The sequence below is a fragment of the Mauremys mutica genome, chromosome 3 (genome assembly GCF_020497125.1).
Source record: "Mauremys mutica isolate MM-2020 ecotype Southern chromosome 3, ASM2049712v1, whole genome shotgun sequence".
NCBI classification, from domain to species: Eukaryota; Metazoa; Chordata; order Testudines; family Geoemydidae; genus Mauremys; species Mauremys mutica.
The window spans coordinates 40,170,313-40,196,235 of NC_059074.1; the positions used below are offsets into that span (position 1 = coordinate 40,170,313).

The window sequence follows — 25,923 nt, forward strand, 5'->3', positions numbered from 1 at the left end:
CCTCTGCTAGGTAGCAGCCCATACGTTCCTCGAACATCTTGTCCCTTGTCTTTTTCTTTCGCCGCCTAATCTTCGCCAGCCTCTGCGAGGGGGATGCTGTGGCAGGTCTGGAGACAGTGGAAGCTGTGAGATGGGAAACAGGGAGTGAATTCCTTGCAAAGATACATTTTTGCGAACAATTAACTGAGTCTAGGCTGTCTCTGTGAATTCTGGGTTGAGACCCCTGTGCCTGCTGGGGCAGAAATCATTTTCGCGGTGGATTCTGGGTAAATGTCGCCAGTCATTCCTTCCTCCGGGAAAGCAACGGCAGACAATCATTTCAAGCCCGTTTTCCAAGAATTGCCCTGGCATACGCCATAGCGTGGCAACCATGGACACTGTTTTGCCTTTTGTGTATGTCACCGTATGTGTACTAGATGCCGCTGACAGAGGCGGGCCAGCAGCGCTACACAGCAGCATGCTTTTGCTTTTGCATGACAGCAGAGATGGTTACCAGCCATATTGCACCATCCAAACCCTTCCATAAATTGGAACTAAGATGATCATGGCTATCAGTCCTTTTGTACCATTTGCTGCTGTCATAAGTGCCCCTGGCTGCTCTTAGCCAGGGGCGCAAAAGCCAAAATTGGGAATGACTCCCTGAGTCAATTCCTCCTTTTTGGTATCTAAAAATAGAATCAGTCCTGCCTAGATTATGGGCAAGTGTACTAGAGAACCACTGTATCATAGAACCAGAGAGCACAGTTGCTCTGTGTCTGATCCTGCATAAATTATGAGCTGTATGCTATTCACAGGGGGTGCTCCTGCAACAACACCACCTGTTCATTCCATTCTTACCCCAGCCTTCCTGGGCTACCATACCATTGTCCCCCCACTTGTGTGATGAAGTAATAAAGAATGCAGGAATAAGACACAGTGACTTCTTTGTGAGAAATGAGTGGAAGGAAGCCTCCAGCTGCAATGATAGTCCAGGCAGGACATTAAGGAGTGTGGATGAAGGAGCCCATCATCCCTCTGCTAGTCCAGGGGCAATTGAATCTTTTATTTACAATGAAGGGTGGGGGCTGATGGAGCTCAGCCCCCTGTTGCAATGATGAGGACGTTTACCAGCCATATTGTACCATCAGCCATCAAAAATTAGGGACAGGCGCCCTTGATTGACCTTACTGATACTAGTCGGCATGGTTACCAGCCCTTTTGCACTGCCCCATGTGCCAATAGGCTGATGATGAGGATGGATTTCCATCTTATTGTACCATCAGCCATCCATAGCGTGGGGGGAGCAAGGATGTTGGTGTTGAGTGCTGCACCATCGCGTCTATCTGCAGCATTCAGTAAAGATAGGGTGACATGTAAAAGAGTCAACAGAGGATTGTTTTCACTTCTGGTGGTGGGTGGGGTGTGTGCGCAAATTGCCGAACTATGCCCTGACCCACCGCAGACACTGTGTTTGACCCTAGAAGCATTTGGAGCTCATCCAAGAATGCAAATACTTTTCGGAGACAGCAGGAACTGTGGGATACCTTGCGTCCTCATTCCCCCCTCCCTCCATGAGCGTCCATTATATTCTTTGGCTTTCCGTTACGCTCGTCACGCAGCTGCGTGCTGAGTCTGTGCTATGCCGTCTGTCCGTAGATTTCTTAAAAATACTTTGGACCAGGCGTAAAATTACAGTAATTACCCTAATTAGATGCAGGAGTCTCCGAGCGAGATCACCCTGAGGAGGGTCACTGAAGGAGATAGAGAGCGCATGCTGCGTGAAAGCTAGCACGAACCAGGGCCCGATGCAGCCGTGCTCGGGGAGGCAGTGCTCCCTGAGTTCCTCATGAAAGCCTCGCGCGGAAAACTGTGCTACCACGGAGCACCCAATAAGGCAGCTCTCCCCAGGAACCTCCTGCTGATGCTTTTCGATTAACGCAAGGAGAGCTTCGTGGAGATCTCCAAGGATGATTTCTGTTCTATCCCCATATCTAGAGAGCCCTCCTTTTCACACAGTTAAGATTCCTGTTATATTAAGAATAAAAGTTAACATGGTTACAGCACTTACCGACTGCTCCTTCCCCTGATTCAGGGTCCGGGTTAATGGCCAGGGAGGGTTGTTGGGGGATCTCCGTGACGGTGATGAATAGATCCTGGCTGTCGGGGAAACCAGCGTTGTAAGCGCTCTCGCCTGCCTCGTCCTCCACAAACCCTTCCTCATCTTCCCCGTCCGCGAACATCACCGAGGAACTGGCCGTCGACACTGTCCCATCGTCAGAGTCCACGGTCACTGGTGGGGCAGTGGTGGCAGGCTCCGTAGCGTCCGTTTGCCGCTTTGATTTTTTGGTAGCCTTGTCTGGGGTCCTTGATTTTCACGCGGCGCTGCGTTGCATCCCGCCTGTATCCTCTGTCTCTCATGGCTTTGGAGACCACCTCGTAGGTCTTCGCATTCCCTGTTTTGGAGCGCAGCTCCGAAAGCACAGACTCCTCGCCCCAGACACCGATCAGATCGAAGAGTTCCCAGTCAGTCTATGCTGGGTCCCTCTTTCTATTCACAGATAACATGAACTCCTCTGCTGGAGAGCTCTGCATCGTTGCAGGTGCTGCGGAGCTCGCCCCGATGTCCAGCCAGGACGTCAGATTCAAAGTGCCCAGACAGGAAAATGAATTCAAATTTTCCCGGGTCATTTCCTGTGTGGCTGGTCAGAGAATCCAAGCTCGGACTGCTGTCCAGAGCGTCAACAGAGTGGTGCACTGTGGGATAGCTCCCGGAGCTACTAAGTTCGATTAGCATCCACACCTAGCCTAATTCGAGCTAGCCATGTCGAATTTAGCGCTACTCCACCTGTCGAGGTGGAGTACCAAATTCGAACTAAAGAGCCCTCTAGTTCGAATTAAATGGCTTCCTGGTGTGGACGGTTGAGCGGTTAGTTCGAATTAACGCTGCTAAATTCGAATTAAAGTCCTAGTGTAGACCAGGCCTCAGAGGAATATTTGTCTTGATCTGAGGTATTGCATGTGTTTGTGAAACCAAAACCACATGGACCGTTTTTTACTGCTGCATTGATTTGTAACATGGTCAGTTTTCTCCCCACTATCACTCTGTTTTGCTTTTGAGGTTTCTCCCTCCCATTAAATACCTCTGAGTACTTTTTCTTCGACTGTATTAGCTTCAGCTTGTCCAAAAGCTATCATATTTCATTGTTTTCTGCTCATTTTTCTGAGTTTTTGTATTATTGCTGTACTCATTGGTATTTGTAACTTCTCTGAATTAGTATCAATTACGCATTCCACTAAATGCTGTTAGCTTGTTTTTCTAGGTTCTTAATGAAATTTAAATAATTCTTGGTTTTTGATGGCTGATAGTCATTTCTCTGTTGTGTCTTGAATTCAAACCTAGAGACTTTTCCAACTATACTCCTCAAAGTTGACTTATTGTGCATACAAGGTCATCACACAAGACCTTGTCTGCATCTCTTCTTACATCTCCTATCTTCTGTGTAAACTGTACTTATTTCTCTTGACAGTCAAGTTTTGAGAATTCTACCATATTTGTTTACCCTTTGGTTCATAGATTCATAAAATTGGGATTAGATCAGAATTAGTTTTTAAAGAATGTAATAACTTTTGTACATACTACACCTCGCTCAGATAATTATGCCAAATATGTTTTGCTCTCTATTCAAATATTCAGTCAACACAATATGTTACTACTAGAATCTAAATGAGAGGCTGATGCACTTGCTTTTAAGCTTGCAAATTAAGTAGCTAATCAATTTTCCTGTGATGTTCTCCTTTGCAGTATGTAGTGCTGACTCATATGGGCGCTCTCTTCTTCCTTCATCATCAAGCACTGCGTAAATGAAACTTGGTCCCATTGGGCATTCACTGATCATGACATTGTAAATCCTCTAGATGGAAATTATCGTCTTACTACTTTTTGCTATGTCTCATTCCTGAACACTGGCGGAATACAAACCAAACAATTATGTATCTATTAACGCAAGGCATGCTTAAAAGCTAATAGTGAAGAATGTGCAATGGAAAGAGAGGCTACTGTACAATTCATATTATACTGCCAGCATGGTACAACATGCTGACTAGAGAAATAAGTAAATTAACGTTCTGTAAAGTCTTCTTACTATAAAGTATTTATATTTAGGAACAAAAATTGCTGTGGTAGAGTAATATCAACAGACCCCAGTCGTCGTTTGGCCTGGATCAAACCTGGAACCTATGGAGCTTAATGCATGAGCCTCTACTGCATGAGCTACAAGATGCACCTCTCTTAGTTGAGGCAGTAGCCAACTCATCAATCTCTAGCTGCCACTAGAGGAGGACAGAGTGCTACACCAAGCAGGCATGGGTTACAGTAGCATGATATTAGTTTATTAAATAGCAAAATATATTGTAAACTTTTTTGAGCAAATTCAAGGAAAAATCATTGCTAGTTTTCAAATTACAATGCCGTCCTATGAAAAATGTGGGAATAGGAACTAAGATGGAGCAGAAATGTAATATTATTTTTATTGTAGTAGCATTTTGAAGTCCCAATTAGGATTAGGATTGGTTCCCCATTGTTCCTAGTCCCTGTATAAATGGGGTAGAAGGACATTTTTTGTCCCAAAGAGCTTCAATGTAATTCTCAGTTCTATGATTCCTATGTAGTGCTTGGACAAACATTGATGTTTTTTATAAGACAAACAAATTTCTATATTTCCTGGGTTTCTTTCCTATTGCTTTTGTCTATCATTCATATTGTGCAAAGGTAGTCAGATCTGTCTCAGATTGTCGCTGAGGTTTTCCATTATGAAAATATGCTATGCTCTCCTGAACTACAGGATACCATCAAGGGATTCTTTCCTCTTTCAGAATTCTTCTAGGCACACCTTAATGTTATCAAGGGTGATCCAAACTTGTATTATGGAATTCAAACAGAAACCAAAACTGTTTTAAGAGACCTACTACTTTATTTTGATTGCAGAGGCACTTACTGTACTTTCCTTGTTCAAACTATTGATAGCATTGCCTTTGTTCAGTAATGTAGGAACACAGGAATTTCTATACTTAGTCAGACTAGCAGTCCAGTCCACTTTCTCTGAAGCCTCAGTGTCTAAAAGTACCTAATCTTTATTACCACAAAAGGGCAGGTCCAGAGTAGGTATTGTCTTAATATTTGCAGTGGTGAAGACTGATGCAAAGAAACCATTGCCTTATTCTTTTCTTCCTTAATTTTTCCCTCTTATCCCAGGTGAGCCAGAGCAGACACACTGATTCTTTTGCAGGCCCCCAGCTTCTGACATACTTAAAAAATCTTTTGTTTGTTTGTACATCTTGTTACACTTCGATGCATCCCAGAATCACAGTCCAAAAAAAAAAGCAAGACGCACACGTTTTGAACTACCTAATAACCTTGAATCAGTTAGGTCAGGAATAGTTTGAACAAAACATAAGTGAACAGCAGATATGTAGCAGCTGGCCCTGAGTAGCTACACCCACCCAGTGCTATGCACACATACAACCTTGAACAGGAACACTGAATTCAGAGAGCAGGAACAGAAAGACAACACACACCCCAATCATCACAATTTCTTTCCTTTCTTCTGAAAAGTTCACAGTAGTTGGCCAGTGGCACTAGGTGATCCTATGGCCATAAGTTATACCTCTAATACAGCTCAAGGAGTGGATGCTATTGCTATGGTGCAACTTCCCCAACTGGCCACATTATATAATCATACGCAGAAAGAGCATTCTTTTCCCTATCTGTTCCCCTTTCTGCAGACAGTATAGTTTGCTAGTTAAATGCACTTGCCACACTCCATCACAGGCAGCCTGCAAGATCGTGTCATGAGTATTGAAAACACTTCCAAACCCTTATCTAACACACTGTTTGTTGAGGCTAGAATACTGGGAGTGTTGCATGGATACACTTGTTGAAACTTGCATATTTTCTAGTCACCTCAGTCGGCTTTAAGGATAGTGAAGAGATTGGTTGAACCTTTTCCAGCAGCATAGACAACTTGATCCTCATAGGTTGATTGAAGAGCTGATACAATGAGGTTTCACCAATACTTTCATGAGGGGTACTCCTAATATTGTATAAAGCATGACTTAATGCAATCTTGCATCTTGATGATCCTCCAGTATGCGAGCTACATACTTATTTAGAGTCCCATGCAGTCTCTCCACTATCCCATTTCCTTGGGCATAGTACACAGCAGATTGGTAATGTACTGTACCAGTACTTGTCAGCCTTCAAACTGTCTTGATACAAAACGTGCCCTATTTTCTGAAACAGTGCTCTCTGGTAGGCCAAAAGAAGCAAATAAAGTGGTTAAACAAGAAATGAGCTCTGATCCATAGGTCCTTCCACTTCCTGAATTATATACCATTATCTTTCATGTTTTGTATTTCTGCTTGGACCTTATGCACACATACAGGAGATACACAACATACAGGTGGTGCAAAGGGCTTGGCACTCAAATCCAGCTGTAGAGAGTGTGCATATTCTACTGCTGGGGGAATTCTGTGCCACTGTGCAATGCAGAATTTTGCAGAAATTAATGTTGTGTGCACAGAAATGGGTTGCAGTGCTGCTGGCTTCAACTAAGGGCTGCTGGATCCAGCAGAGCCCAGTTCGCACATAGAAACACGGCCAGGGGATGGGGAGGGAACTAGAGGGTTCCCGACAGCTGTAGTTCCCTGCACACCCTGAGAGAAGGCAATGGCAGCATGCAGGCAACTCCACACAAGCCTGGGACCAAGCATCAGGCTGTTTTCCCCTTTGGATCCCTAAGTTCTGGGAGGAGGGGGGGAAGGGGTTCCTGGTATCTGGGGTGGGGGGCCCTGCAGCTGGGCTCTGGGTCAGGAGGGGGTGTGGGTATCTGGACAAAAGGGGGTCCCGCAGTTGGGCTCGGGGTGGTGTGGGGGGGTGTATTGGCTGGGGAGGGGTGCAGCTGGGCTGGCCTTGGGGGTGGGGAGGGAAACAGGAACTTGGTTATCATGGGGGTTTCTGTAACTCTCTACTCCTGGGGGAATTTTCTTGTGTGTCTGTATTGTTACAGATATAGTTGCTGACAGGTATTTTGAAATAAATTACCAAAATAATTGAAACTGATGTGATTCTGTAGTGTTATTTTGACAAATAAAATTTTAAAATAGTGTGTGCAGAATTTTTAATTTTTTGGTGCAAAATTCCCCCCAGGAGTAATATTCACCATTAAATAACTCATGGTGTATTTGAATGATAGTTTTGGATATCGCTTTCTAGTCTAGCTGACATAAACACATGTGAGGTGTCCTGCATGAGTTGATGGGTAATACCAACCTGTAAGCACAGATCACAGGACAATAATGGAACTACATTCACAGCTATGCACTGAACAATGTAAAAATTTTGCAGTCAAGGCTATGCCTTTGTAGAGCACAGAACATACAACATCAGCCACTGTCTGCCAGGCATACAAATCCCAAACATTTTAAACTATTGTAGGGAGGCAAATGTCCAGCATGTGAACTAACCCAGAAGGGAGAATGTTAACATCAGCACCCATATCCACTATGCACTGCAGTGGAGGGCCATTAATATCCATGATAGCAAATACTAGCTCCAGTGCCTTGCCACATGAGAAAATCATACTAAGGGAAACATCAGGGATCCCAGTAAAGGTGGTTTCATGCAGCTTCACATGTACTTCATGTAGGGTGACCAGACAGCAAGTGTGAAAAATTGAGACTGGGGTGGGAGATAATAGGCTATATAAGACTATATAAGAAAAAGACCCAAAAATCGGGATTGTCCCTATAAAATTGGAACATCTGGTCACCTTAACTTCATGCCTCCTGTCTTTGTGAACCTGTGTACCTCTGCATAGTGTTCTTCCTTTGCACAAGCACAACACATAGCAGTGCTAGTTGGGCAGGGAGGGAAATTGGCCAAATGACTACCACACCAGAAACTGCTGACTTGGCAATGTTTACTGCCATGATCATGGAGCAGGACTAAGTAGTGTCATATGGCTGGGCTACAGAAGTAGGAGGAGCAGCTGATGGTTTAAGCATAGGCACAAAGGTAGCAGCAGTCTGACAGACACAATCTTCCAGCCCAAGCCCTTTCCCATGCTTTGCTCTTAGCAACCACAGCATCAAAAGTTGCCATTCTAGCATCTTCAGTCATTAACGGGTCCCCCAGATGGTCATTGGTTGTGCCAGTCACAAAAGTATCCCTAAGCATGATCATCATAACATCCCCAAAATCACAGTCCTGGGCCGACTCCACAAATGACATGCAAGCTCACATATGGTTTCATTAAGCTGCTGGTGAGTTTCAAAAAAAGTTTTCTCTTTTATTAGAACAGAATTTCCAGTGCTGAAATACTTGAGGCACTGCACAGACGCTTCAAAGGACGACTTGGGCTCCGGGAGTACATCATAAATATTAATGTCAACATGGCCTAAGTAGTTCTGCAGCAAGGGTAATCTAGCAGCATCAGAGAGTTACATGATCTGCACATAGTTTTCAAAATTCTGAATAAAGTCTGGCTAGTCATCAGCCTAAGGATGTCCAGGCAGCATAGGTTGCACATTAGAAACACTTGTTGCCATAATGTTATGCCCTGATGCATCCCGGAATAGCCGTCCAAATCTCCTCCTCCCCCCACAAAAAAACAAGACCTGCAGGTAGGTTGTTAATCAAAAGATGTAATAACCCTGAACCGGTTAGATTAGCAACAGTCTAAACAAAATGTAAGTCTGAACAGCAGATATGTAGCAGTGGGCCTTTAATACCTGTACATCCTATGCTATGCATACATACAGCCTTAATCAAGAACAGGAACCAGGAAACAAAACAGGAATAAGGAGCAAGATGCTGGAAGGCAACATCCAGACGAGTGATCACATACCTTTAACTATTTGCTCTTTGAACTCCATTTTGGCCCTTTAATTTCTTGTTTAATGCCTTCTATAATTTAGGCTTCTGTTTATTGGTTTCACTAGGGTCAGAGTTCCAAATCTTGAAGGATTTCTTTTTTTTTGGCTCAAATAGGATCTCAAACCTTGCCATTTAGCTATGATTGTTTCCTCCTTGTTTTCCTGATTCCCTTTTTGGTGGTGTATTGATATTTCAGGGGCAGGATTTTAAGTTTTAAGAGGTTTAATTTGTTAGTCTACCGGCTGTTTTGTTAACAGTTAAATTTAGGTTTCAGAGTAGCAGCCGTGTTAGTCTGTATCCGCAAAAAGAACAAGAGTACTTGTGGCACCTTAAAGACTAACAAATTTATTTTAGCATGAGCTTTCGTGAGCTGCAGCTCACTTCTTCGGATGCATAGAATGGAACACACAGACAGGAGATATTTATACATACAGAGAACATGAAAAGGTGGAAGTATGCATAACAACAGGAAAAGTCTAATCAATTGAGATGAGCTATCATCAGCAGGAGGAAAAAAAACTTTTTGAAGTGATAATTAAGATGGCCCATAGAATCTTCTGTATGTATAAATATCTCCTGTCTGTGTGTTCAGCATCATCAGCATGCTAAAATAAATTTGTTAGTCTTTAAGGTGCCACAAGTACTCCTGTTCTAGTTAAATTTAGATCATACTTCCCTGTAGTGCCTAACTCCCACTCAGTCCATTCTTCCCTGGGCTCACTCCATCTGTTTCCTTCTCGCTCAGTATTAGTAGAAACTTTCATAATTGAACAAATTTTCAAACTCTTGTCAGGCAATGTGGAAGAAGCACTGCTGAGCACCACAGTCATGATGGCTGTTTATATGGACAAGGTGCTCCAGATGTATTGGCACTAGGATGACCAAAATGTCCATGTAATTTAGGATGTGGAAGGCCACTTTCCTCAGCATCTGTGTAGAGCTCGCCATGGCGCTGCGGTGACAGAGCACCAGTGTGTGAGTCTCCCTCAAAGCAGAGAAACCTGTGCTCCTAGAGAAGCTTGCCTTCTTTGTTTGCTACCAGTCACTAGCTAATTCATTTGGTTTTGAAAATCAACTGTTGGAACCGTTGTCACAGAGATGTGAGTTGCTGCCCTGGATAATAAAGCTTGGCAATACAAATTTGTGAGTAATCTCCGGTGAATGCTTGGGGTTGTGGAATTGTATCGGGGCCACTATTTCTTTGTTTTTTTTACAGTGCAAATATTTGTAATAAAAACAAATATAACGTGAGCACTGTACACTTTGTTTTGTGGGTTGTAATTGAAATCAATATATTTGAAAATGTAGAAAACATCTAAAAATATTTAAATAAATGGTATTCTATTGTTTAAAAGAACAATTAATTGCGTGGTTAATCACAATTTTTTTTAATCGTTTGACAGCCCTAGCTCTTGTATTTTTTTAATATAATTTTCTTAGTGGTTACCTAATACAAGTACTGTAGTGCATCTCTTTATCATGAAAATGCAACTTACAAATGTAGTTTTTTTATTACATAACGGCACTCACAAATAAAACAATGTAAAACTTTAGAGCGTACAAGTCCCATCAGTCCTACTTCTTGTTCAACCAATTGATTAGACAAACAAGTTTGTTTACATTTGCAGAAGATAATGCTTCCTGGTTCTTGTTTACAATGTCTGAAAGTCAGAACATACATTTGCATAGCACTGTTGTAGCCGGCGTCACAAGATATTTACATGCTAGATGTACTAAACATTCATATGTCCCTTGATGCTTCAACCATCATTCCAGAGGACATGTATCCATGCTGATGATAGGTTCTGCTCGATAACAATCCAAATCAGTGCAGACTGACGCATGTTCATTTTCATCTTCTGAATCAGATGCTACCAGCAGAAGGTTGATTTTCTCTTTTGGGGATTTGGTTTCTGTAGTTTTGGCATCAGAGTGTTGCTCTTTTAAGACTTCTGAAAGCAAGCTCCACACCTCATCCCTCTCAGATTTTGGAAGACACTTCAGATTCTTAAATCTTGGGTTGAGCGCTGTAGCTATTTTTAGAAATCTCACATTGGTACCTTCTTTGCATTTTGTGAAATCTGCAGTGAAAGTGTTCTTAAAACGAACAACATGCTGGGTCATCATTCAAGACTGCTATAACATGAAATATATGATAGAATGTGGGTTAAAACACAGAGCAAGAGACATACAATTTTCCCCAAAGAGTTAAGTCACAAATTTATTTAGCGCATTTTTTTTTATGAGCGTCATCAGCATGGAAACATGTCCTCTGGAACGATGGTCAAAGCGTGAAGAGGCATATGAATCTTTAGCGCATCTGGCACGTAAACATCTTGCGACACCAGCTATAACAGTGCCATGCGAACGCTTATTCTCACTTTCATTGTAATTAAGAAGTGGGCAGCATTGTCTCCTGTAAATGTAAACAAAACTTGTTTCTCTTAGGGTACGTCCATACTACCCGCCCGGGTCGGCGGGTAGCGATCGACTTCTCGGAGTTCGATATATCGCGTCTCATCTAGCAACGGTGCTGAGCATTTCCGTGAATGCCACAAGCACTGTAGTGTCACATGCGGCAGGCGACTCGATATCATCGTCGGACTCCTCACTGTCACTTTGGAGCTGAAGGAATAGCTCAACTGCCAAACGTGTTGTGCTGACGACACTCATCATCACAGTCCTCAGCAGCTCGGGCTCCATTTCCCACAGAAATCGCGATTCACAGACAGAGAGTAAAAAACAGAAAGAGACTCACAATGGCGCCAAACGTGGCCGGAAAGACTGTGAATGCTGGGATGTGAAGCGATGCACCACGGGGCGTTGGCACAGGAAGCGGAATGAGCCACACACTTCCTTCCCCTTCCCACAATACTCAGCGCCAAAATGGGACGAGGTGCTCTGTGGGATAGCTGCCCACAATGCACCTCTCAATACAGCGCTGGAAATGCTGCAAGTGTGGCCACACTGCAGCGCTGGTAGCTGTCAGTGTGGCCACAATCCAGCTCTGGCCCTACACAGCTGCATGACTAGCGCTGTAACTCCCAGCGCTGCAACTTGTAAGTGTAGCCAAGCCCTTAGTCACTGCCCTGCAAATATGATTTTTTTTTTCTTTTTGTTTAAACTTTTTCTGGTTTAATGCCCAAAGGATTGCTTGTTCTAAGATCATTTTCTGCCAGTAAAAGCAGAAATTGTGAGAGGCAGGAATATTTCACGTTGGAAAAAGTAGCATAATAATCCTGCTTTCTTCAATATTTTTGAGAACCAGTGCTGGCTTTTCCATTGTGGCAGATAAAAGAGTGGTGGCCCTCCTTGATGTGTGGACACAACAGTACTACTCATATGTGTAAAGTTATTCACATAAGTATGTGTTTATAGGATTGGAGCCTAAGATTTTACAGTCTTTTAAGTAGGGTCAGTGATTTGATACCCTTTTTTTTTTTGTTAAAGCACTTAGCGTATTTTTGTGGTGCTATAAACAAGTAATAATTGCTAGTAAACAGGTGACAAACATCCTGTCTATTAATTGCTTAAATGAAACAAATCTAATTAACTTATGGAAAGGTCTGAATGTAATTGTCATTCTTATTAAAGATTGGCTGCTTTGTGGGTTTCCAGAGTGGAGCTGATGCTGATGTTTGACATTTAAAACCCTGAATGAATTAGTATCTTCCTTCCTGCAAGGCTGTCCCTCTCCCTATGTTGCACTTCCACAGCTGAAGTTTACAGAGGTTTTTCAGCTGGATCCCTCTTGGTATACAAGAGAAGTTGCTGTTGACGGGGTGTTCTTTGTGAAAGCCTTTTTCCTTTGGAGTTTTGCTCCTTCATGCCCTTTAGTCCACAATAGTCTGTATCTGTTCACTTTCAGGGCCTTTTCATAAAAAGGGCTTCTGAGGAAGAGAATAGTGCTTGTAGTGTAAAGTATTGAGAAAGTGGAGACCATTTCTTCTTGTCTTTACTGTATTGTTATTAGGTGGTTGGTATATTTTTTAGGATTCCTACATACAAATGCTTGCATTAGTTTATTGTGTTAGGTAGCTCTTGTCACTTTAAAAATAAAAACCAGTAAAAAAGGATGAACTCTTTTAAACCGTGACTCCAAGAGTATAATTTCAATAGTCACATTATATATATATATATTATTGTCTTTTACAGTGAATAATCCTATACCTTCCAGCTTGAAGTCAGAAGCAAAAAAGGCAGCTAAAATATTACGAGAATTTACAGAAATAACTTCCAGAAATGGACCTGATAAGATCATACCAGGTTAGTAAGTATACAAATTTGTTGCGATTGAAGGGCTCACTTCTCCAGACCTCACTTGGGCAAAACTCCCATTGTCTTCATGATTACCTACTGTGTTCATTGTGCATTTTCTCCAAGTGTAATGAAGACCTGGATCCTACAACTATAATTTTTGTGAAAGGAATTTACTCTTAAGAGGTAAAATTCATTCTTGTCCAGGGGTCCTCTGCTTAATCTTTCTCACAACTTATTCCCCACCCCACCTCACCTCCTCCCATTAGCATAAGTCACTGAAGAGTGGCTATGTTGGTGGACATCTGCATGGTGTGGATGGGGGCTCCATATTTGCCCTGTATAGACTGGCACATAGGGAGGACCAGATATAATCACTGAAACCTGTACAGCTGTAGTAGTTTGTTAATATCATCAGAATCCTCAAGATAGAATTGTAGCCTTAATATACACATTTTTAAGATATGTTATGTGGCTAAAAATAATCTCTGTATATTATTTTCCTGTGACCCTACTGTAAATCAAAATGGAGGTAAATGGAGTTACACCAGTATAAAACAGTATAAGAGGAGAATCAGGCCATCTGACTCTGTTTTCCACTGTCCTTTTTTTTCTGCCATCTCTATCTTTTTTTTCCTCTGTGTTCTAATTTCCCTTCCTTGTCCCATATTCTAAGTTCTATTTGAATTTATACTAGTTGTGTTCCAAAAGATATATAATAAAACTAGATTTTCTTTTCTGATGTCATTTTATTATGAGCCAAGTATTGAATAACCATGGGGATGTTAATCATTTTTATAAAATGATTACATATGAACATGTGCTCTGTTACTTTAAAATTCTCCACTTGAAAAATCCATTGAGGCAGGGATGTTGAGTCTCCATTTCTTTTTGTATTTCACTAATTTAGCTCATTTTTTTGTTATAAATTTATTTCAGTCTCTTTCTTATTCAAAATTGTTAAATGTATGGCTGTTTTTTAAATCATGATTGTGTTTTAGTATGTTCTTTATGCTCTTTTGAAAATGTTAATTTTAAATAATTAATATTTGTTTTCAGCCAATGTAATAGCTAAAGCTAAAGGCCTTGCAGTTTTGTCTGTTATCAAAGCTGGATTTTTGGTAACCGCTCGAGGAGGCAGTGGGATTGTATTAGCACGTCTTCCTAATGGAGGTAAGGTGACGTTTTCTCAGTCAAACCAAGAATTAGAGTGTGTATCTTCCTTTTCTACGTCAGGGGAAACTTCAAAATAAGTTTAGTTCATTTTTCTTTCGTCCTTTTTTTCTTTTTCTTTTAATAAACCAGAACGTAGGAAATGCCATACTGGATCAAACCAGCGATCTGTCTAGTCCAGTAGCCTGTCTCTAAGGCTGATTTTTACATTAGAAAATTTTGTATCTGTTTTCCAGCAACATTGCAGTAGTAGTGCAGCAAGCACTACTGTTGACTGGACTTAGGTTTTTCAGCATCTTTGCTGGAAAGCAGTATGATATTTTCTAATGCACATGCAGTGTAACAATAGCTAGTGCTAGAGCCTTCAAAACAATGTGTAATATCCCCATAGTGAACAATTTTAGAATTGTTTTGAAGCATGAAGGTTAATATCTCTTGTAATATGTTTAACGTAGTAGGGTATCTGCATATTATTATTATTATTTGATCTTTTGAAAATGAGTTTCATAGGTAAGTTTTATATGTTGTGTCGGGAAAACAATCCAGTTTTAAACTTGTTACTTTTTAGTGGACTGATTTTGAAGGTCTCACCGCAGCCCCTTGCTCCTTAGGAAGAAAACCTTTTACAGGCCCATCTTCAGCACTACTTATGGAGTTCACATGCATGATTATTATTCTAGGAAATCTCAGGCCTACCGACAGGGAGGGCAAAGGGGTGAATTGCTCAGAAGCCTGGTGATTTAAAAGGGCCCAGGTGGATGGGATAGATAACGTATTTTTTAAATAAAAATTAAGATTACAAAAAAGAAATTCGGTTTCCTGTTGCTCTGTACAGAGCGCCATCCCTCACTGTGACAGTAACAGTTTGCTAGATTGCTGCTGCACCCTGCTGGTCTGGCAGTCTGGCAGAGCATCAGCAATAGCAGCTTGGGAACCATGGAGCTTGCGGCCTCCTCTGGCTGCTCAGGAGCCCCTGTGCCTGCCATACTGGCTCTCCGGCTGCCAGGCTGAGGAGACTTTAAAGAGAAACAAGTTCCCTCTATGCTACCAGATTTCCTCCACCAGGGCTGCAGCTCCTTGCCAAACACAAGCCAGCAAGTTCAGCCACCCATTTGAGCCATCCTAAATTTGCCAAGAGGCAGCTGGGACTAGCCTCCCCCCCTTCACTGCCTCTAGCACTGGCTGACCAGCTACTATCACAAGCGCATTATGATGGGCCACCTCTACTGCTCAGCCAGGGAACGAGGCATGGGTTTTCCCTCTGCCTTTGCCCCTGGCTGCCTCCCAATAGTTGTGGCCGCACCATGCCTGCCATCTCCTCATTGATCTGGGTGTTGACGTCCCACAGCACCAGTAGTGCAAGTATTGTATATTTGAACTTTGTTCATATTCAGTTACATCTTGTATATCAGTTTTTTCCTTGTCTTTAGATTACACATGAATCATGATTAGGTATTTAATTTGCCTAGTTGATACTTTAGGTGTTTTCTTACTTTGTGGTTCTTTAAATGTTTATGGAATGAAATTAATTAATATATAATGTATTTATTTAATTTAAATATGTAATTCAAAATAACAAATTCTACATCTTACATTTAGTTTCACAGTTTATTTAATACTGGTGCTGTAACTGGAGGAAAAAAAAAACTAGGTCAAGCAATGCCACAACTTACCCATAGCGGGTTCTAATGTGTTATCAATAGGATAAAAAGTAGTATCGTAAACCTCAGCCATCCCTTTCTAGGGGAGCTATTGACTTTTCTGCCCTGGGGCCCGGAATTGCTGTCAGCGGGCATGGGAAAGCTACCCAGAATGCAACAATTTACATCCAAATAACCAAATGTACTGGCTTGGGGACTTTTTGAGGGGCAGATAGGAATCCTGTCCAGAAGAGAAACTGTAAAATAGCTAAAAAAAAAAACCAGGAGTACTTGTGGCACCTTAAAGACTAACAAATTTATTGTAGCATGAGCTTTCGTGAGCTAAAGCTCACTTCTTCGGATGCATCAAGTAGTACTGAACTGAAGGTTCTGCTTACTGGGTGTCCAGAAGAGAAACTGTAAAATAGCTATAAGTAGTACTGAACTGAAGGTTCTGCTTACTGGGTGTCAAAACTATAAGCATTTTGATATCCTGCATATTTCTTCACCTGTGTTCAGATGAGAGGCTTGTTCAACTCTTAGTTACATAATGCCAAGAATTCTGTCAAGGACAAAATCCTAAATCAGAGGCAGAGCTACACTGAAATGGTGGAAGCAGAGATGTAACTAGACATTTTAGGAATGGGGTAAGCAAGCATATTTGCACCCCCTGCTTGGTTTTTTGGGCATTTCTCTGCCCCATTTTTTCTCCTCTATGACTTTGCACCCTGCATGGCTGCCACTTGCCCCACCCTGTTTATGGCCGTGGGTGAATAATATTTCAGAGTGTTCAATGGTGTTTCTGAAACTCATGGTTCCTATACTGTTAGTTACCAAGGCTTATTTGTCTGTCTCTGTTGATTTATAATTAGAAATAGTGTTGTTTGTGTTTAAAATCAATATTTACCAGTAGAAGTTTTACAGTAAGTAACATTAGGTAATATGTATTAGGAATTCAATATGCAGTAGCTCACTACAGTGTTATGAAATAGTTCCTTAGCTAATGAAGATATTTAGTATGCAATAGATTTCTGCTCTGTTGGTTGGTTTAAATGTGAGAACTAATTCTTTGTTTGTTTATAAAAGTGCTGTGAAGCTCACAAAGGCATAGCAATGGGAAGTAACTGTTAGCAGAAATACATGACCACTAGTAAAAGTAAACAAACAAAAATGTTTAGCTACATTGATGCACCACATAAACCTTCATATTTTCAAACCTCTGATGTTCTGTGTGAAGTATTGCGATACTTTTTGAAACAAGCCTTGGTGTCCAAAAGGTTAACTGAATCTAAATATATGATGTTTGAAAAATGCTTTTGAAAACATGCACCTTAATATATTAAAAAAATTGCAGACAGTTGACCTAAAATAAGAGTTCTTCAGTGTAAATGGTGCTGTCTCTGAAGTGTCCCTTTGATATGGTAATCAGAATTACAGTGAAATTTCCAATGTGCAATGTTGTTTTTTTCTTTACTATTGCAATATTATTTATCGAACAAACTGTCCCCAGGCAGCACTGTTTTCATTTCCTATCTACTTGATGTTGCCATTCTTCAGGTGCCTTCCATGAAAAGCAGTTTTTACTTTGAAAACATTACTTTCAAACTTAATTTTGGATGGCACTGAAAATTTTGAGGCGCATTTTAAAAACAAGAGAAAAATATATTTAACTTTGTAATTTTTTAGGTTTCAGTTTGAAAATTTGTATGTCAAATGCAATGACTTGTAATATTTTTCATATTGTATTAGTTGACCTTTAGTTTCTGTAAAGGGGAGAACTTACTACTGTTAAATGGTGATATGGTTGAAATTTTGTAATATGTATCTTATTTTGTGTGGGTCAGGTTGGTCTTCTCCTTCTGCAATAGGGATAGCTGGCCTTGGTGGTGGATTTGAAATTGGAATTGAGGTAAGGATTAAATACATTTGTAATATCTTACAAATGTAGAGTTTTCTATGCTACATCCATCGATCTTGAAATATGCAGTGTTTCAGTGTACATGAACTATAATTGAAACTTATTTTACAATATTGCATGTACAGTATGAATTTTTCTCATGTTTTCATAAAATGATATATTTTGAATGGGATGTAAAAAATCCAGCAATGAAGATTGGTACATTATTATCTGATCTCTTTGCTAATTAACTGAAGTATAATTAAGCATTAATTAATGAATTTCTAAAGAATAGAAACAAGTGACCTGTTTGATAAAAAAAAATATTGTGCCTGGGATAAAGAAGTGAGATAAAGGGGATAGAAGATTTTGTAGTTGTGTTTGCAGATAAAGTGAAATGAGATAGCGGTGTGTGCTAAATGGTAAGAGGAACTGTATAGTGTCCCCCCTCCCACCCCGAAAAAAGGATTGATGGATACAAGTGAAGGTAAATTACATAAAAACAAATGGGTAAAATTGCCCCTTTTTAAAGTTAAACCTAGCTAAGTGAAAACAGTGTTAAAAGCACAGTAGATGTATGAATTACGTTAATTAAAAAGTTTGATGTGCAAATCACTTACGTACTCCAGCATATATCAACTGTAAGTGTGCTCTTACATAGAGCATGCTGTTTCTAAACATTAGAAAATGAAATAATAAACTTGTCAGTGGCATTGGTGAAACATTGTCTGCTACAGTGAGAGGTACCCAATATAAAACCTGACAGGTTTCTTACAGTGGTCTCTAGAGAAAACCACATATTTTGATTCTTAGTCTTATTGGCTTTGTAAAACCTGCTGAAACAGTCAAGGATTTAAATTTACACTGGTTTCAGGCCCAGGACTTGTTGTATTGGGTCTTGGGGTAGTGCCAAAAATAACATTTCTTGACAGAGGGACAACTTCTTAAGTGTGGTGCACATGAGCCATCGGGACTAGAAAAAAATGCCTTATCGTTGGAATTCTAGTTTGTATATATGTGTATATGTATTTTTGTAGCCAAATAGGACTTGCTCTTTCTTTCGTTCTCAATATAATGTGTATGTGTACTTCTTTAGATTAAAGTACATGACAGACGTCCTCCTCCCTCCCATAACAATAATGTAATGTTAAGTTGGACACATCAAAGCACTTGAGATCCAGGAAATGCAGAATTATGGTTGAAAGTTGTTAAACTACATAGCACTTAATTATTCCAGAAATTTCTTCTCCCTAGCTCCTGCAGTATCTTGGTACACTTTCCATATATGCAACTGGCCTCTCATATGGCACACCTTATGTTCATATCACTTAATTGTGGTAAATATCAATTTTACTGTACACAAACTTTCCATTGATGATAAAATAAAAAAATTTCCATTGATGATCATGGAAATTTACAGATAGCCAAAGTAAGAAAAATGCTGCCTGAGAAGTTTTATTAGAATTTAAAAAACAGTGATTTAGGCTTTTGAATTAGGCTTGTTACAAATGGACTAGCAAATGGATTAGTACAAACAGGTATGATTTGTTGATTTAAGAATATTTACTTTGTATATTTAGAGGTGATGTTGACAATTTGTGTTTTAAAGGTTATAAAGCTTTAGCTTTTGAATCTCAGCATTTGGCATTAAATAATTGTCTGGACCCCATAATTTCCTGCAACTGTGAAAATTAAAATAAATAAAAATATTTAAATATGCTTAAAATAAACATCAATATTATCTGTCAGAATTATAAAAACCTAATTCTGCCAAGCCTATCTGTAAGAGTTTATTCTGTTCTTCGGTAATGTACTTCTGTTATGTAGTTCTGCACCTGACAGAATCCTTACCACTAGTGAAGGAGTAAACAAGGGACTAGTGCTTAAAGATGTTTTTTCCCTAAAGGCCAGTCATTCAGGGAGCCATGCTTTTTATATTTTCAATAAAATGTGATGTTTTCATTTGCATTTTCCATTGCTATATACGTAGTCAGTCCAACATCCTTAATATTTATTATTTTTCAAATTAGTCAATATATTTCTTCTCATGTTTCAGTTAGTCTGATATGACATTTACAAGGTTTATCTGTTACCATAGTTTTAAATGCTCTGTATATTGTTCAAGAAATTTATTCTGTGATCCTAGAATTCTAAAACCAAAGACATTAGAGAGGCAACAGACTTATTAAATCAGCTAACCTGTTCCTTTGGGTATATGTAGTGGTGTATAGTTCAGTCTTAGTTTTATATGCCCCAATTGATAGGGCTTCAGATACTTTTCCTTGGGAAACTGTTTCACTGTTAGGAAGGATTTTTGGTTTTTTATTGTTTTTTTCTGAAAGGTATCCTAAATTTTTTTTGTACCTCTTTGGTGTTTCTTAGGTTTCTCCCCGTCCTCCCCACAATTAAATATCTCTGTATATTTTCTACCTAATATAGTAAAGTTGTAATTTTCCAAATTGTTCAGTTTTCTTGTTCATATTTCTACCTATTTGGTGCCAGATTAAAGTGCACGGTATTAAGTGCCTTCCTGATCGGGGGCAGGGTCCCTTTGTATTAATTCTTTATCATTTATTATAATTTATTATATTTATTTATTTAATTAGTTTTTGGTAACACATTTCAGTTAAGTACCCTATCTAAATTTTATTAGATTTTAGTTCTGTTTGAGATCATTAATAGAGATGTTACATTAGGTAAGACTTAACACCTGTTCCTGTGCTTCCACTAGACCAGTGGTCCTCAAACTAGGGCCAGCGCTTGTTCAGGGAAAGCCCCTGGTGGGCCGGCCAGTTTGTTTACCTGCCGCATCCGCAGGTTTGGCCGATCACGGCTCCCACCGGCCATGGTTTGCTGCTTCAGGCCAATGGGGGCTGCAGGAAGTGGCGTGGGCCGAGGTACGTGTTGGCCGCCCTTCCTGCAGCCCCCATTGGCCTGGAGCGGCGAACTGCAGCCAGTGGGAGCCGTAATCGGCCGAAGCTGCGGACACGGCAGGTAAACAAACCTGCCTGGCCCGCCAGGGGCTTTCCCTGAACAAGCGCCGGCCCTAGTTTGAGAACCACTGCACTAGACAACTTCCTCAATGTCAATATATTGTTATTTTATTTTCCTTTACTTACAGACTTTCAGTTTCCATGGCAGTTTTCATCCAACTTGAATTATATTTGGGTACATTTTGTGAACCTCTGTCAAATACCTGATTAAAAATCAAATATGTAACATCTACAGTATTCAGTTCCTTCAATAATAATGTAATTGTATAACACAACATTCCCAAACAACCAGCTTTATCTGGTAAGAATCACTGTTTTATAACATGATATCTAAATCCAGGTTTGTGTTATAAAAAGAGCTCAGGCTGCTTTTTGGTCATGGTTCTCTAAGGGGTTGTCTACAGTACAAAATTAAGTTGACTTAAGTCGACATACCGCCACCACAGCAATTAAAGCGATTGTCCATATCAACACTACGCTCCTTCTGTCAGTGCTGCACATCCTCACCAGGAGCACTTCCACTGACAGTAGTGGGGCATTGTGGGACAATGACAGCTGAAGCCCGGCAGTCCTGGTACTGACAGCCCCAGCTGTCAGCCAGTTGTTGGGCTCACTCCCCGGCCCTGGTGCCTGTCTGATATCTCGGGCTATCAGCACCAGACTGGGGAGGTGTAGGGGTTCCAGCTATCAGCCTTGCTCAGCCAACAGGCGATGTAAGTAATGCAGTGTCTACATGGGTACTGGGTTGCCCTAACTACATCGACATAAGCACTACGCCTCTCGTGGAAGTGGAGTTGTTATGTGGGCGTAGTGGGCGACTTACTTCAGCGGAAGCAGCATTGTAGTGTAGACACTGACATAATTAGGTTGACGCAAGCATTGTAGTGTAGACCAAGCCTCATCCTCTAAGAATTGTTGTCCCTTTATATTTGTTCCATTATTTTAGTTAGGATAAAAGTTTTAGTATTGGTGCTACATTTGCTTTCCTTGGGTGAGATTCACAGCCCAAAGGATAGGGAGGCTAGTGTGGCTTTAATCAACCTTTCTACCTTCCTGATCCTGGGCCAGTTGAGTGACTGGGGATGACACAAATGTAATTGAGAGAGCTTTGGGGGCCTGTCTGAATTACAGCCGCTTCCCTGGGCTGCCCAGTGGGATGCAGTGCTGTGTGCTGAAGGCCCTGCCCCTGGCACGCTCCTAGCCAGCTAACCAGCCTGTGCTTTTTGCAAGGTATTCCAGTGGTCACTTAATAAGCACCTATTCAGTATTTTGTGTTTTCCTCATTGTTCAGTGGGTGGCCTCGGACCTTGTTACTGCATGCTGTTCAAACCTTGCCATGAACACAGAATTACTAATTTCCTCCTGGTCTTTTCTGTAGGCTCATCACCATAATATCCAAGTCCTTCACAGACATTAGTGACTTTACTTTCACAGCACCCTCTGAGAAATGTGTGTGGTATTGTTAGGCTTACTTTTTTATATTTCTTCCCTTTGAGTGAAATGTCAACACTACTAGATGTGGTGACTGATCATAGAAATCTTTATAATTAATCATATTTGGCATCTTATAATTAATCTAACCATTCACTATTGATTTTTCTACACAAAATATTTTAATGTACATAATCAGTTATGAAAAAAATGAGGAGAATATGGCAATCATTCTGAATAATTTTGTGCCCTGAGTTTGATGCTTTTGAAAATTTTACAGAATATACAACAGCCTCCTTCAGGTATTCAGCTTCATATTTATACAGCTATTATATGCATGTGTTTTGTGTACATATTTGTCTGTGTGCACGTCTTTTCTCATAGTTTGACATCTTTAATTTCACAAATAATAGTATTTACTTTCATGCTTTCTTAGTGTTTTTGCCAGTCAGTAAATGGGAACTACAGCTTATGGCATATTGCTTTTTTAAAGTCTACGTTCTCTAGGTTGTTGGGTTTTTTTTTCTGAGTGTGCATGTATAAGTGTGTATCTATATTATTATACAAGTGACAAAAGAAGGCCTTTCTGGGATGGATTCAGAATAAGTTTATACTTGTAGGTTATGTTCTGAAAATGTTCATATTCATGACATTTTTTAAGTGAACAAAGAAAAGAGCTCCTTGATCCCAGCTCAGGATCACCAACATGGGGGTGAATATCAACATCTTGATTGTCTCCATCTCTGGAAATGATTCAGAAGCTGCAATTGCTGGCCTCCTCTTTCTGGCCACTGAACTGATCTCTCTCCTGTTCTGCATAGTGCTTCATTCCCAAATCATCCAGCAGTTCATTCTGCCTTCTCTGCCCTGACCACTTGAGAAACTTGGAAAAGTTTCTCCCAACCCCACCATCAGTCAAGTCCTTAACCTGATGGATGACCAGGGATATCAAATGAGTCAAATGAATGGCTGCTTAACACACCTACGCCATTTAGAGGTACCAGTGGATGCCAGCCTACTGGAGTACAGAACCCATATTTCCACGAAATCTTCCGGGGAGCTTCTTAACCAGGAACAGAGATGCATAGCAACATTTTTGGAGCTAAGGGCAGTCTTCCTGGCACTAAAGCTATGTACTCTGATTTGTTATAAAACAGATTTGTAACATTTTGAAATATGATGATATTGCCGTTTAGGACCCAGACCCAGTAAAGGACCCCTCCACCACTTTTCCTAAAAAAATAATTAAATATTGTTAGCTCTGCTTATTAAACTGTTTGCCTTTTAGTTTTTTCAGTCTGAATCATCATGTCAGAACCAAGCCTTGGTTTCAGACAAGTTTTCTTTTTCTATAATGCTTCTTACTGATATTACTTAGAAAAAAATTACAGGAGGATTCATAGATTCCCAGGCCAAAGAGACCATTGTGATCATCTAGTACGACGTCCTGTATAACGCTGGCCATAGAACTTCCCCAAATAATTCCTAGAGCACATCTTTTAGAAAAAAAGTCCTATCTTGATTTAAAATTTGTCAGTATGGGAGAATCTATCATGACCCTGGGTAAATTATTCCAGTGGTTAATTATTCTAATTCTTAAAAACGTACACCTTATTTACAGGCTGAATTTGTCTAGGTTCAACTTCTTGCCACTGGATCATGTTATACCTTTTTCTGCCAGATGGAAAAGCCTTTTGTTAAATATTTGTTCCCTGTGTAGAAACTTATGAGCTGCGATCAAGTCACTTCTTTGTAAACTAAAGAGATTGAGCTCCTTGAGGCTGTCACTATAAGGCAGGTTTTCTAATCCTTTAATGATTCTTGTGGCTCTTTTCTGACTCCTCTCCAGTTTTCTACCATCTTCAATTGTGAGCACCAGAACAGCACACAATATAACAGCAGTGGTTGCCCCAGTGCTAAATATATCAGTAAAATAACCTTTCTACTTCTACTTGAGCTTCCCCTGTTTATGAATCTAAGGATCACATTAGTTCTTTTGGCCACTGCATCATACTGAGAGCTCATATTCAACTGATTATCCATCACAACCCACAATCTTTTTCAGAGTCACTGCTTCCCAGGATAGAGTCCCCTATCATGTAAGTATGACCAACATTCTTTGTTCCTAGATTCATACATTTTTATTTAGCCATATTAAACTGAATATTATCTGTTTGTGCCCAATTTACCAAGCAGTCCAGATCTCTTTGTATCAATGACCTATCCTCTTCATTTTTTACTACTCCCTCAGTTTTTGTGTCTGTAACCGTGTCTTTGTGGGTCACAACTGAGAATACGAAATTCAGGACAAACTGCTGAGAAATAGGGCAGAAACACCCCAAAATGCTGTGGTCATTCTTCCTTAAGATAGACCAAGCCAGCAAAAAAAGTAAACATCTGTTTCACCATACTGACTAACAAGAAGTCAGAAAAGCAGTTTTCTTAGGCATTCCAGGCCTCATATCCCCACCAAAAACACTAGGCTTAGAGATCAGTGGTTCTTTAAAACCAGTTTAATCAAATAAAAGGGTCTTCTGATCCCAAAGGACCAGCCACACACCCAGATCAATATATAACTCAGATCTTACCTAAAAATCATGCTGATGCCAATCCTTTAGTATCTAAAATCTAAAGGGTTATTTATAAAAAGGAAGAAAGAAAAGTGAAAATTAAAATTGGTTAAAGGAATCAAATACATACAACAATTGCAAAGTTCTTGGATCAGGCTTGTAGCAGATATGGAATAAATTGCTGGCTTAAGTCAAGTCTCTGGTTGCTTCCAAATCATTGGAAGGTCCTCGATCCCTTGGTTAGAATGCTCTCATTAGTATAAGTCCATAGTCCAGAGGCTGGAGCAGGGAAGAGGCTTGAGCAGGAAAGAGGCAAAATGGAGGTGTTTTCAGGGCCTTTTATAGCTTCTGCCATGTGGAGGGAAGCCCACTGTTTCAAACAAAGCCCTCAGCACAGCCAGTGGAAAATCACAGGTGACAAGATGGTGTTTGGAGTCACATGGGCAAGTCACATGTCCATGCATGATTCCTCATACTCACAGTAGAAGTCATTACCTATACCTTAAGCATCACATGCACAGGAAAGTCCATTCAGGGTAGATAGGGATCTTCCACTATAAGTTAAATGCTCCTTGATTAACTACTTAATTTGAATAGTCCCTTCGAGATGTGCAGGCTAAATACCTTGTGGGCGTTACCCCAGGAACAAACATTTGAAATCCAGGTGTAGAGCCAATACTTTCCAAATACAAGAATGATACATGCATACAAATAGCATAATCATTTTCAGCAAATTATAACATTTCCATAGACACCTTACTTGACAATCTTTGTACAAGATTTGTTGCAAATATATGAGTGGTTGCAACAGTAATCTATATGGTCATATTTTAATCAAATAATGTCACAGTGTCATCTGCAAACTTTATCAGTGATGATTTTAGGTTTTCTTCCAGGTTATTGATAATATTGTTAAGTAGCATAGAGCCAAGGATTGATCCCTGTGGGACCCCACTAGAAACACACTACCTTGATATTGATTCCCTGTTTTCCATTACATTATGAGACCTATCAGTTAGGCAGCATTTAATCCATTAATGTGTGTCATGTT

The 25,923-nt window shown here is 40.3% G+C and overlaps 1 protein-coding gene across 1 annotated transcript in view; it reads left to right on the plus strand.

The window, feature by feature from the left end:
- Nucleotides 1-25,923, plus strand: part of SH3YL1 (SH3 and SYLF domain containing 1) — a 93,890-nt gene that overhangs the window by 19,253 nt on the left and 48,714 nt on the right. Inside the window, exons 2-4 of the mRNA XM_045011350.1 lie at nucleotides 13,067-13,177; nucleotides 14,228-14,341; nucleotides 17,826-17,890. Coding sequence (XP_044867285.1) covers nucleotides 13,067-13,177; nucleotides 14,228-14,341; nucleotides 17,826-17,890 — 290 coding nt within the window. The remainder of the gene's footprint in view (nucleotides 1-13,066; nucleotides 13,178-14,227; nucleotides 14,342-17,825; nucleotides 17,891-25,923) is intronic.